We start from the raw sequence: 13,698 nt of genomic DNA, 5'->3' as shown, positions 1-13,698 counted from the left end.
AAAACATATCAATATGTCGTTTTACCTTATTAATTATCTCGTGTGATAGTTTATTAGGACATGCGGCTCTTCCTTTTTTATCAACAGCGGTGATCCCAACGTCAGATATCCCATTTAAAATTCTCGAATAACGTCCATTACTGATATCCAAGGTGTTAAAGAAAAATATTTTGCAAACCCTCGTATTTTTAAATTTGATAGTAACGCTCTTTCCTTCATTAAAAACAGCTTCTGTACATCGTCGTTTGGGCAAAGTGATCTCTGTACAAGACGTAATGAATACATTCTGCAGATTCCAATTTCCTAGACCCCAGAATTGGTTAAATATTTCCTGTCTTTATTCATCGGTGAATTTTTGACACACTGTTTTTATAGCCTACGTATTCTTCACCTGCATTCCCTTTTTGTTTTCTTACTTGCCTCGTATCTAAATCGCTTTATCTCAAACGTTTTTTGCCCTTTTTTCTTTAATGACACGTTTAAATCAACATCTGCAATGTTTTCTAGATTATGATTACTATCGCTACTACTATCTTCTATTGGACTATAGTTTTTGTCCCCTTCTGGATCGTAATATTCCGAATAACAGTCAGATTCTAAAAAAAATACACATTTTAAGGTGATGCTCTCAGTTTCTTTCAACTATTACTTTTTAAAGATATAAATAAATAAAATAACAATAAGATAACAATTGTAGACATATAAAACGCATTAAAGACTTACATTGCATTATTTTAAGGCTATTTTACAAATTGTATTAATATCCCTGGACACTTTTAAAACTTGGCTGTCACAAACAACTACATAAGGTTTAGAACAAATGTGGGGCATGTATACTTGCTCCACTTATACAAAAAACCATTACCACAAATTGGTGAGAGCTTTTACTTCTCAGCTTAGATTTGTATTTCAGCACACAAAAAAACATTCTGAAAAGTATATTCTGATCTCTGAGTCCGAATATTGGTCAAATTTTGTCGACCTGTGTAAATAAAGCGATATACTACCAATTTATAAATCGAAATGATAGGCATGCTAGGCAGATCACAGTTGATTTTTAGCACTTATACATTTTATTAATATTTTGCTTTTAGTGTATTATCTTTGTTTATATTACGGAAATCTTACTTGTAGTAGGTCTAAACTTTTACCGTGTTTTCTGTTCCTTTTCGGATTCCCTATAAAGGTAATTAAAACTAACAGATAAAATATGAAACTTATTACTTTATTTACAAAAATTAATAATCAAAATAATATCAATTTCATAAAATTCAACTAATAATAATACTTTACACAAAAAACTATACAATATTTTCTATACAGTTCATTCAGTTATCTGGAAACAAAACATCTTTTGAATATTTTCTAAATACGTTGCTTATAGTTTGTGACATGAACACTTCTACAATTTGTACAATGGGAGGAGCGAATTGTTCTACCAGGACTTCTTGATTTTCATTAAGGACTTTGTTCGAAGTTTCAGTAAGTTCTGGATTATTTTTAAATAAATTGTCGAGTCTTAGATTTACTTTTCCTATGTTTGGTGTAATATCTATTGATGAGATTTTGAGGAAAGTTTTTCCGTGTTTAATTTCTCTTACTCCGTGGCCAATTAGGGTTACTTCCAGGTTTGCTAAAAACAGAAAAATAATTAACCAACGATTTCAAATACTTAGTATTTTTTAAAATAAAATATTACGAATTAAAGGAACGAGGAACTTACTCCACCAATATCAGTTGGAAATGGGATACTCCAGGTACAAGAACATTACGTAAAATGCAAAGATATAAAATAGAAGGAAACGGGATCTACATTATTATGCTATACAGACGATGCAGTAGTCGTAGCTTATGATAAAAACGATCTCCAACGGCTTTCCTCCCATTTAATATTACAGTCAAATCTTTCGACAGGATGATTAGAGTAAAGTCAAAGACAACGTCAAAGATTATGCTCAAATTAAGTAATTGCCAAACATGAAATTAATATTAAACATTTATTTATATTTAAACATATAGAAATAATATAATTATAATAAATAATTGGGGCAGCAAAAATGATAATATTTCCAACTATACCTAAAATATGACAAAACAAATTTAATGTAAACAACATTAATGAAGAGACCAAATCAAGAATCTACAAGACAGCTTAAAGATCTTTTATGACATAAAATGCAGAAACTAGACAGAAATATCAAAAACCAGAAACAATTAAAATAAATGTGACTCGCAGAATAGCTAGATGAAGAAAAAAGTAAAATCGTAGATCGTCCGATACTTCTTCTGCCGATTGGTGACTTATCTCTTGCTATTTTGACGACACGAAGTCTCCTCCATTCTGCTTATGCGATTATTCTTTTTTCTATTTTGTGCCCATTCATTTATACACTGTACGCTACATTTTCTTCTAATGTCTTCACTTCTCTTTCGATCTCTCAGCGTATTTCCTGTAATTCTTCTCAGTACTAGTGTTATTAAGGCATCCTGCCAGTCTATTTGCTTTTGTACTTGATTTCTCACTTCTTTGTCCAGGTCTCTGTAGCTGGACAGTGTAATTCCCAGGTATTTTATTTCCATTGCTTGTTTAATACTGATGCCACTAATTTCTATTTTACATCTGGTTGGTTCTTTACTGACCACTTTTGCTTTAGTTTTCTGTGGACCAGTCTTTGCAGACTATCTTCATCTTCGGCTATCAATATTGCGTCGTCTGCGTAACAGAGTATTTTTATTTTTTTGTTTCCCATTCTGTATTCTCTTCCTTTGTTAACGCTTTTCACGATTTCATCCATAGTTAAATTAAAAAGGATGGCGCTCAATGAGCTCCCTTGTCTTATTCCGCTGCATATTTCTATAGGTTCTGTAAGTTGTCTATCTATTCTGACTTCCATTTTGTTGTTTTGGTAGATGTTTTCGATAGTTTTTATAATATTTAGAGGAACTTCTCTATTATACAGAAAATGGATTACATCTTTAAGTCTTACTCTGCCAAACGATTTCTTTAGGCCAATCAGACACAGAAATGCTGGTCTACTATACTCTAGTGATTTCTCAGTAATTTTCTTTGTAACGAATATTGCATCTGTACACGATCTTCTACTACGAAAGCCCTGTTGTTCATCTGCTAAACTTATATACGTGTGAAAGAATATAGGCTACGTGTACTTTTTATTTTTTAATTCCAATATTTCGTTGGTCATTATCATCAGGAAATGCTACAATTTAGTTACACGAGAAATCACAGTCTTTTAATATGATCATACTTCCAATACGAGGATAATACCATATTGAAAGCTGATCATCATTTTAAAAATTACAAACAAACATAAAACATTGAAAAATGGTACAAAAACAAACATAAATAATTGCTATTTTAATAGCATGGACTATTTTCCTCTGTGTTGAATTAACATTTTATTTAATGACTATGAATAGTCTTAACCACTCGTTCAGTTTATTGGCGCTTGAAGGAAATAACCTTTAAAAACTAAAAACTTCTTCTTTTCTCTATATAGGCCAAAGAAAAAGCCTTTTGTGACCATGACCATGGTATTGGCTTGATGTCTTGTTAGAGGTTTTTTTTATCACAAAAGAAGCCACACGATATGCAAGCAAAGTTTACAGAAAACCAACCCACACCAACAGGTATTTAAATTACCACTTCAGCCAAAACGTATGCATAAAAAAAAAGGAATCATCAAATCATTATATGATACAGACTAAAGCAGATTCTAATCAAAACACCTTTAAGAAAGAAGGCAACTTGCTAACAAAGGTCTTGACAAACAATTTAACAACAAAACAGCATTTAGCTGGCTTTGGTTACCAATACTAAAAAAAGAAGTTAATAACAAAAATATACTAACATTAGCGGATTAATAGGAAGTCGGAGACATATCACCTAGAATTTATACACAATACATATGCAACACACAATACACAAACATATATTTTACTTAAACACACATTTTACACACACACAGAATACAAACACAGTCAGAATTTGATATTGCGATAATATAAGATAAAAACACTACTCTCGCAATTTTTCAACTATAAGCATGCTATTGCCTACAAGATCAACGCCAAGTAAGTCAACCATCAATTTTGAAAAACATAACCTACTAACAACAACTTGTTGTTTATACATTTTTGCAGAATTTTATAAAATAATCTGTTTTTGAAAACGTTTTCTGGAGTGGAAATCGAAACGTCAAACATTAGTTAGCTAAAAAGATAATTTTCATTACAATAAATTATGGCTTAATCCAGTATAAACATAGTATCTAACTTAGACATGCCACAAGAAAACAGTTTTAGAACCTTTTAACACAAGAAAATATATCATTATATTACGAAATAAACATATTTACTATAATTAGTATTTTTAAATAAAACTTACTGATATTGATCTGACCAGGTCCACTTCCATCTAGAGTCAAAATTAATAATTTTCCTTTAACATTGTATTCTCCTTCGGCATGAATATGGGGTATATTTACTTTGATTACTATATAATTACTGTCCAAATCGACTTTTAAATCTTTTACAATGAATGTATTTATACCATAGATGTTGATATCCTTCATTGATGATTTAAATTCCTTTCCAATATTCAGCTAAAAAAGTTTATAGATACATTAATCTATATTTTATATAGATAAGTACATATACATGTACTTTGAGATACCATTAAATATTAGTTAAGACAGGATCAGGTTTTGGAATATCGGAACTAAATTGGGTAAATTTAAGAGACGAAATGGAATTAACAAAGGACGAAAAACCAAGTGATGTATACAAATTGTGGTATAAAATATATAGTAAACAATATCTAATACTGAAAGTATTAAGAGTTGTTATAATTGTTGGAGTTGTTCTAATTGCTCATAAACAAACAAAAGAAAGATTTGTAGAAGTTGTAAGAATGAATGGTAGTAATGTCGTATTTATGTAAACGCCCTTCGAGTTAGACTTAATAAGAATGAAAGAAACATTGATTTGAGTTGCATAATCCGTTGGATGGATTCAGTAGCTCAACGTTCATGTTGCCAGTCTCATAGGATAAAGGACGAGTGTGGTAAGATTCGTATCTGAAGAAAACAGTTCGTATTCTAGAACCGGAAACATCACCTCGAAAATCGGACTCACACGTACGTTAAAAATTCTAGTAAGCAAAAAAATTAGGATTTAAAATCACCAAGTTAGTTAAATGGGCATACATCTATAAAGAAAATTGCAAAAAGATTTACTTTACAAAGATATGCAGCTCAAAAAAGATGAAAGTGTGCAAAAGTTTAACTCATGAATGATGAGAACTGAACGTTTTAATTCCATGGGAATTTGTGTGAGCTAATTACATCAATGAAATCTCCAAGGTTTCGTCCACCTCTATCATTAATATTGATAATAGCATAACAACATCCAGTAAGGACACAATTAGTGCTGACATGAAACACAAAGGATTTAAGAGAATAAACCATAGTAATTAATCTGAGGTTCACTACACCAATCAAATAAGGACTATGTAAGTAAAATTCAAAATGTAAATATTTATTATTTAATATTTAATTATTTATTTAAAAAGCAAATATATGGAATATGTAAGTTGAATTAAAACTTCTGTTCAATTACGTAAAATTGAAAATGATATACTTAGTCACACTACTTAAGTCAAATATACTCTTTCTTCACTTCCATCTTGTTTGAGCTGAATATCTTTGTAAGGTAAATTTGCTAGTCCAAGGTTATTCGGCGTGTTTTTCCTGGCATAGTTCACCAGTTTAAAAACTATAATTGGATGAGATATATTGTCAGCAAAAAATACAGATGTCGGTGATCTGCATACAACCATTCTGAATTTTCTTCCAGGAAAGTTGTTTTCAAATCAGTTGATACATTCAAAAATCAGGATGATGGAGTCAACTATCCACATAGTTTTTGAATTCATTGCAATTGCCTGGACTCTCACCTAACAATTTCCAATTAAAAGTAGGATCAGTTGTTGTCACTAAGCGGCGTAACATTAATTAACCTCGAAGTTGATTTCGGAAGTTGAATCAATGGAAAATATTGTTTATTGAAAGCATTAAATTGATTTAACTTTTTTCATACATAATATGTCTGAGAATATTTATTTTGCAGAAAGACACAAAACAATAAATTATATTTTTTTTTCGTTTATGACCGTTAGAGTAGATGACACCTATGTCAACTGTGTCATTTTATTGAGAAATTGTGTGGGATTGAGATGTGGTTAAAACAGGGAAAAATGTGATAATGATAAAACTTACTTCTGCAAATGGAATTTTTAAGGGATTAATGCTAGGAATTCCTATCTCTGGAATGCCGTCATCTAGTTTGGGCCTAATTTCTTCAATATTTTCCTTAATACATTTTGAAATATCCGTTTCCTTCGGTTTGCAAACATTAAAATATTTAGCTAAAATAAAAAAAAATGTTAATTAATGAACTTGTGATATATTTAGATTTGACTATAAATGATTAATTATTCTAAGAAACTGTCAAGATTTGTACGGAAAAAAAGGAAGTTATTTGCAAAATAAGTTCAAAAGATAATATCACAGTATATCAAATGTACTGTCGGGAGACCAAAGCTGACAATACCAGTACCAGTCTGTGATTAAACCTATTTTATAACCAGGTTAGTAACATATTTAGAACATATTTAGCAAGAATGGCTAGTGATAGACCACCTCATCTATTATTTGTGGACTTTAAAAAAAGCTTATTATACAATACCTCTATGTAGACTATGGTAAGTACTGGAAAGTAAAGATTAACAACCAGTTCTCCGAGAATTTTAGGGTAAATAAAGTACCAAGGCAAGGGTGCAGTCTATCGCCAACACTCTACAAAATCTACCTGAGTGAGGTACTGAAGAAACTTATTTCGCGGACGATCAAGTAGTCATCGTACAAGACTAGGAAGATATACAATTCATGACAAAGTAATTAATACAGAAATATGAGCGATGCGATGGGGACTAAATGTCAACTTAAGAAAAATGAAATACCTTTAATATACAATACATTACATATACTACAAACAGAAATCGAGGGACGAATCACCAAAGGAAAACAAATAATAGGCGCACTAAACTCACTACTCTATTCAAAAAATATCTCTAAAAAGAAAAAAATATAGCTATATAACAGCATTTTTAAAAGCGTTGTGCTTTATGGATGTGAAACCTGGAAACTCACTAAGAGTATGTAACAAAAACTCCTGATGTACCTAACAAATGAAAGAGTAAGATCATGGACAGAACAACCACCCACCATAATCGAAGAAATTTGTATTTGGTACGCACATGTACAGAGAATGACAGACAATCGTCTACCAAAGATAATATTAGATTGACAGTCACCTGAGCGAAAAAAACGAGGAAGACCAAAAACAACATGGCTTAATGGAGTCCAAAAGGCAATGTCAGAGAGATCTACGACCAGGAGATTGGCTCGATAGACGTGAATAGAACCTGGGAATCGGAAGGCACATGACACTATATACCCGGACCTTATGTATATATAGTAACATATTTATTGTAGTATTGAACATACCTTGCATAACAGAAGAACATAGTATGGAAATAAAAGAAGAGTTCTACGAACATCTAGTGAAAGTATACGATAGCTCACTGAGAAATGACATCAAGATCGTACTAGGAGGTATGAATGTTCAAATAGGCAAAGAAAAACTTTTCTTAGGAACCAGTGGTAAACATTTATGTCATCAAAACATCAGTAAAAATGTAAAATTACTAATCAACTGTGCCAGTAGAAAAAAATGATCATAAGCTTGACTTTTTTTGTACACCGCAATATACATAAAGCGACATGGAATATACCTGGTGGAACAACCGCCAACCAAATTGTTCATGTCTTAATAGATAAAAGAGCCGCAATAAGCATACAGGATGTTAAGAGCCGAAGAAGAGCATGCTGCGGATCTGACCATCTCTTAGTACAAATAAAATATAGATGCATAATTCAAAATAGAGAAACAGGAGGGACAAACTGGAACAAACAACATAACAATTAGATATACAAAAGTTGAGACAAGACTATATCAAACAGAACATTAAGACATAAGTATTACAAACACTGACAAATACAGGCAGTTTAGTCACTGAAGAACATTTCGAAGAAATCAAAACCAAGGTAATTGACGCAACAAGGAAGATCATAGGAAAAGAAAAGAAATAAACAAGGGAATGGTTCCATGACGAAACTTTTTAAGGCAAGGATATAAGAGAAGCTTATAAATATCTATGCAATTTAGGAGAACGATACAAACCCTGAACGAATCTATGCAGAAATCAAGAAGTGCAAATAAACAGCCATCCAAAAGAAATAAAATCAGTCTGGAAAACCTATTTCCAAACACTTTGAGGGAGACAACAAAATAAAGAGCACATGGATATGCATCTCAGAAGAAAAAGTGAAACAAGCAATACGAGAACAAAAGAATAACAAGGTCCCAGGTATTGACAACGTCCCATCTGAGCTATATAAATTAGGTGGCGAATACCTAGTAGGACAAATGCGTATGCTTATAAACAAGTTTTGGAATGATAAAAAGATCCCTAGTAATGGAAAAATTGGGATTGTATACCCAATCTATATAAAAGGGGATAACCTGAAATGAAAAAAATTATTGCGCATAACCCTCCTGTGCACAGCTTACAAAGTTTCTACTCAAATTCTAAACAAACGACTCCAACAATTAACTGAAAACATTGAAAGTGACCAGCTATACAGCAACTGTCAGAATATAAAATGAGCTCACTGAGAACTTTTCAATGGTCAAAGGATTAAAGCAAGGAGACGGGACAGTGACACTATTGAACATGACTCTCGAATATATGAAAAGACAATTGAAAATAGGAAGAGCCAACCTTAAAAAAACAAATCTATACCAAATCCAAAATTTGCTAGATGTAATAACGTGGAGAAGATCGGCACGAAACCGTCAAGGTTGGTGGCATAGTTTGGAGGAGGCCAAGGCTTCATTTAGGCTGTAACGAAATTGGAGAGAGAGCAGCTCAACGGTACTCGCTTAACAACTAGGAGGGTCCGCGTTTGATTCTCGGTTCTGACACCACAATTTTTTTAATTTCTAATGTAATTGAGCTACCACCGTGCATCGGAGAGCCCATAAAGCCATCGGTCCTGACTACGTAAGTAGTTGTTAAGTCACGCTAGGGGCGCTTAAGCGACCTGTAAACCGTAAACCTTCTAAATCTGAGCCAAAGGGATACACGAACCCAACTAAAAGGAAATGAAGAGTCTTAGACACAAATGTAAAAGCTGTATTGCTATATGGCTGTAAAACGTGGAAGATATCAGCACCCATAGTACACCAATTTTAAGCTTTTATAAATAGAACGTTACCAAAAAAACTTTCGTATATTTTCGCCTCATCAAATCTCGAATGAAAATTTATGGAGCCAAACCTACCAAAAAATGTCATAAAATTAAGAATACGAAGAAAATGGAGATGGCTGGGCCATACACTCCGTAGACCCCCAGATGAAATTGCAAGGACAGCGCTAGATTGGAATCCTCAAGGCAGAACCTAAAAAAACTTAATACTACTGGACGAAGGAAAAAATGGGAAAATCTGGTCTTGAAATTAAAGCACTGGTGAGCATTAAAGTTTTTCATAAGATGATACATGAACAACTTATACAATTTCTTAAAGATAAAATTAAGGTTATGCAGAGATACGAAACTTTTACTATAATCAAAAATGAACAGTACGATTCGATATAATGTCACGAGCTCTATTTAATTTGAACTAAGAACTCACAATTAATAAAGAGCTTTTAAATGAACAAATTGGCACAAAAGTAACTGGATTACCAATTAACAACATCAGATATGAAGAAAATCTCAAAGGCTAGAAAGATTAATAAACAATATATTATTAATTAGTAAAAAATATGGCCTAAAGTTTACCAAATTAATGGTGAGCATCTTTATGGTGAAATCGAACCTTAATTTAAAACCAAAGTAAAACTAATAAAATGTTTGTTCATTGTATCCTAATGTATCATCTATCATAGAACTTAAGTATCATAGACAATGAGAAATATTACTGAAACGCTGAAGTACTCGGAACAATGAATAAAGAAGGAAAATTACTATTAACTATTAGGTCTTACAATAACCCATTAGATTCTGTAAATTATAATAATAGAAACTATTGTGGAAACTTAAGAGAACAGTTTGGTTGCAATTGCAGTCGACTACTTCATGCAGCTGTATTAAAAATTCTAATAACTGTGATAATAGCCAAAATTTAAAATAGAACAAAAAAGACAATGTCAGTCATAAAAAAATGGGAAAAAAGGCTTATTAAATTTATATTGTTATATGAAATTACGTCAATTTCATTAAGCAATTTTAGAACGAGGAAACTTAAAATTGATCAGGATTAGTTTTAATTTTAAGTATCGTGAATCAAATTATCAACTAATATGAATGTGTTGAGATGATATTAAAAAAATGTGAAACTACACTTGCTTCAATTAAGTTCTCTTCGCCACAAAATACAACAAATTATACAAGTGAAAATGATATGGTACAAAGTACTTACGCAATTGTCTAGCAGCACAAAAACTAATAAGACACAAGAACACAAAATATTTCATGATTAAATAATTTTCCAAAATTTTTAAAAGCAAACGATTACAATAAAACCTGGAATAATACTAATCAAAACCAATCCGTTCAGTCTTTATAAAGGAGTTGAAATCTATGCAAATATATTATTCAAAACAACTAAAATCTAAGAAAAACATAAAAAAAGACAAATAAACCAATTGGCAAATAAGGAATCATTAACAAGATGGTAAAAAATAAAATTATTGATTAATTCTCACTATTCCACCCAAACACATATTGATCAACTTCAAATGGCTTGTAAACAAACAAAATCTATTGTTGAATGTACTGCTGGTACTTGTTGCTACTGCATAAAAAACTAAAAAAATAAAACCAAAATATTTGTTGATGAATTTCTTACGTAAAATATACCCACAAATTATTCAAGGAGTAGTTCTAGACATAATTTATGATTAACAAATAATGATTTAGGTGTCTGCATTGTAAAAATAATCGAATGATAACCGTGATGACTAATGATCACAAAATTATACATAAATTGTCTACAAGGAATACTCTGCAGAAAATGCAACGTGTTTCTTTTCATATTTTTTATATTAGGCAAATTAGGCTTGATTGTCTTCTCTATGGCTCGTGCTAATTTATAACGGTTTTAATACTACCTATTGTATAAAATTATTCTTTTTTGGTGGTAATTCGATTGTTTTATAAAAAAAATATTGTTAAAACTCAATTTTTAAACCTCAAACGTACTTTGCTGATGGATAAAGTGGAGCACGAAAATGTGCATTCTTTTTTCAAAATAAATTTAATCGAGATTGGTTGTTTTGTAATTTTTGTGAAATAAAAGCACGTACATCTGAATATACAATATGAGGCAAATAAATCGTAAATAATATAAAAAGTAGGTTTTATATTCTAAAATTTTTTGGAATACTTCCTCTTCTTCTTGCTTTACATAAGTAATTTTGCTTGTCCAATGGCGAGTTGGTACCTCTAATGGGAAATTGTTACTATATCTCTTGCGCAGTCAGCCGGTACTTCTTCTACCACTTGGTGATTTGTTCCTTGCTATTTTAACGACGCTTAAAAATGAACTACAACAAAACAAAAATACTGAGCCGAGACCAGAAAAATATAACAATACAAAATCATACCATACAAAATGTTGAACATTATGTATATCTAGGTCATGTCATCAAATCAAGATGCTGAAATTAAAAGAAGAACACAATTGGCATGGGGCGCTTTCGACAAACTAGCATATGAAAAACCCCTCCATTCCTGTAAACTTAAAGAAAAAGGTGTATAACACATGCATACTACCAGTTTTTACCTACGGCTTGGAGACAGTAGCCTTTACCAAAAAATCTGCTTAAAAATTAGAAACAAGGCAAAGAGCAATGGAACGAATCATGCTTGGAATATTACTGAGAGACAATATTAGAAACACCAAGATAAGACGTAAAACGAAGATTAGATATTGTGGAAGAAATTACAAAAATAAAATAGCGCTGGGCAGGTCACGTAGCCCGATATAATAACAGGTGGACACGGAGAATTCTAGAATGGAGACCAAGGACGACAACAAGAAGAATGAGAAGACCTTAAAAAAGATGGGTAGATGACATAAGAGCAGTGGCAGGCAAACAGTGGATCAGATTGACGCAATATAGAGAAAGATGGAAGCAACTCAGGCTATACTTAAACGCTTGTTAATGCCTTTGAGATGTGTGTATATAGACGACTACCTAAAATAAGCTGGGTCGACAAAGTTAGAAATAAGGAGGTCCTTAGACGGCTGAACCAAATAACACAACTGGTCAATATAATAAAAAAACGCAAGCTGGAATACTTCGGTCAGATTATGAGACACCCTGAAAAATATGACCTTTTACATCTGATCATTCAGGGAAAGATCCAAGGTAATTGTGGTCCTGGTAGAAGAAGAAGATCATGGCTGAAAAATCTAAGGCAATGGTATGGAAAATTAACTACATCGTTATTTAGAGCTGCTGTCAATAAAGTCACGATAGCGAATATGGTAGCCAACATGATATCCAACGATCGATAACGGTCATGGAACTAGAAGAAGAAGAAGGAAGCAATTGGAAGAGACCTACATTCAGGGGTGGATGGAAAATGATTGACAAAGAGAAAGAGAGTGTCCGTCATTCTACTAATGTAATTGTTCCATTCTTTTTTTTTCTATTTATTGTCCACTCCTTTGTACCCTGTATATTACATTTTGTTCTGATCTCATCACAGTCGTCACTTTCTATTCGATATCTCAGCGTATTTCTTGTAATTCTTCTGAGAATTCTCATTTCCGCTATTTCCCGCACTCTCTGTGCTTTGGCCTTACTGGGTCCTATTTCTTATGCATACATCATTATTGGTCTTATACTGGCCTTATAGATTCTTGATTTCATCTCACAGATAATGTGTCGGTTACGCCATATAATGTAATTAAGGTATCCTGCTAATCTACTTTCTCTTACACTTAATCTCTTACTAATTTTTCAACGTCGTCATAGCTAGACAGTGTAATCTATAGGTACTTTATAATATTTCCAATACTTGTTCAATGTTAACACCATCGACTTCCAGTTTACATCTTATTCGATCTTTCTTTCTCTCTCCAATGGCTCTACAGCCCAAATCGAGCCTTGGCCTTCTCCAAACTATGCCTCCAGCCTTGCCGGTCCCTCGCGGATCTTCTCCAGATTCTCACGCCTAGCAAATTTTGCGCGTCCGCTGCAACCTCATCCTCCGACATTTTCCGTGGCTTTCCTTTTCGTCGTGCGCCCTGCATTTTACTATCTCGGGTTCTTTTTGGCAATCTTTCGGTCACCATTTTTACTACCTGACCAGCCCATCGAAGTCTCTGAAGTTTGACGAATTCTGAGATCGGTGTCTCTTTCAACAGTTGGTAGAATTCATGGTTGTACCTGGATCTCCATAACCCGTTTTCGTTAATAGGTCCAAATATCTTCCTTATGGGACTTTTCTTTCAAAGAATTACATAACATAACATACACGT

General features: G+C 32.5%; 1 protein-coding gene across 1 annotated transcript; it reads right to left on the bottom strand.

Annotated features, from left to right (window-relative positions):
- Window positions 1-1,204: 1,204 nt before the first annotated feature.
- Window positions 1,205-10,946, bottom strand: LOC140436219 (putative beta-carotene-binding protein). Its single transcript, XM_072524916.1, has 4 exons — window positions 10,627-10,946; window positions 6,297-6,445; window positions 4,406-4,622; window positions 1,205-1,633 (listed from the first exon to the last, which is right to left on the bottom strand). The coding sequence occupies exons 1-4, from the start codon at window positions 10,679-10,681 to the stop codon at window positions 1,329-1,331; spliced, it is 726 nt and encodes a 241-aa protein (XP_072381017.1). The 5' UTR covers window positions 10,682-10,946; the 3' UTR covers window positions 1,205-1,328.
- Between the last annotated feature and the right edge of the window lie 2,752 nt (window positions 10,947-13,698).

Source organism: Diabrotica undecimpunctata, chromosome 3 (assembly GCF_040954645.1).
Source record: "Diabrotica undecimpunctata isolate CICGRU chromosome 3, icDiaUnde3, whole genome shotgun sequence".
Classification (NCBI taxonomy): domain Eukaryota; kingdom Metazoa; phylum Arthropoda; class Insecta; order Coleoptera; family Chrysomelidae; genus Diabrotica; species Diabrotica undecimpunctata.
The sequence above is the reverse complement of the archived record's forward strand: the minus strand, read 5'-3'. Positions and strand labels throughout refer to the sequence as shown.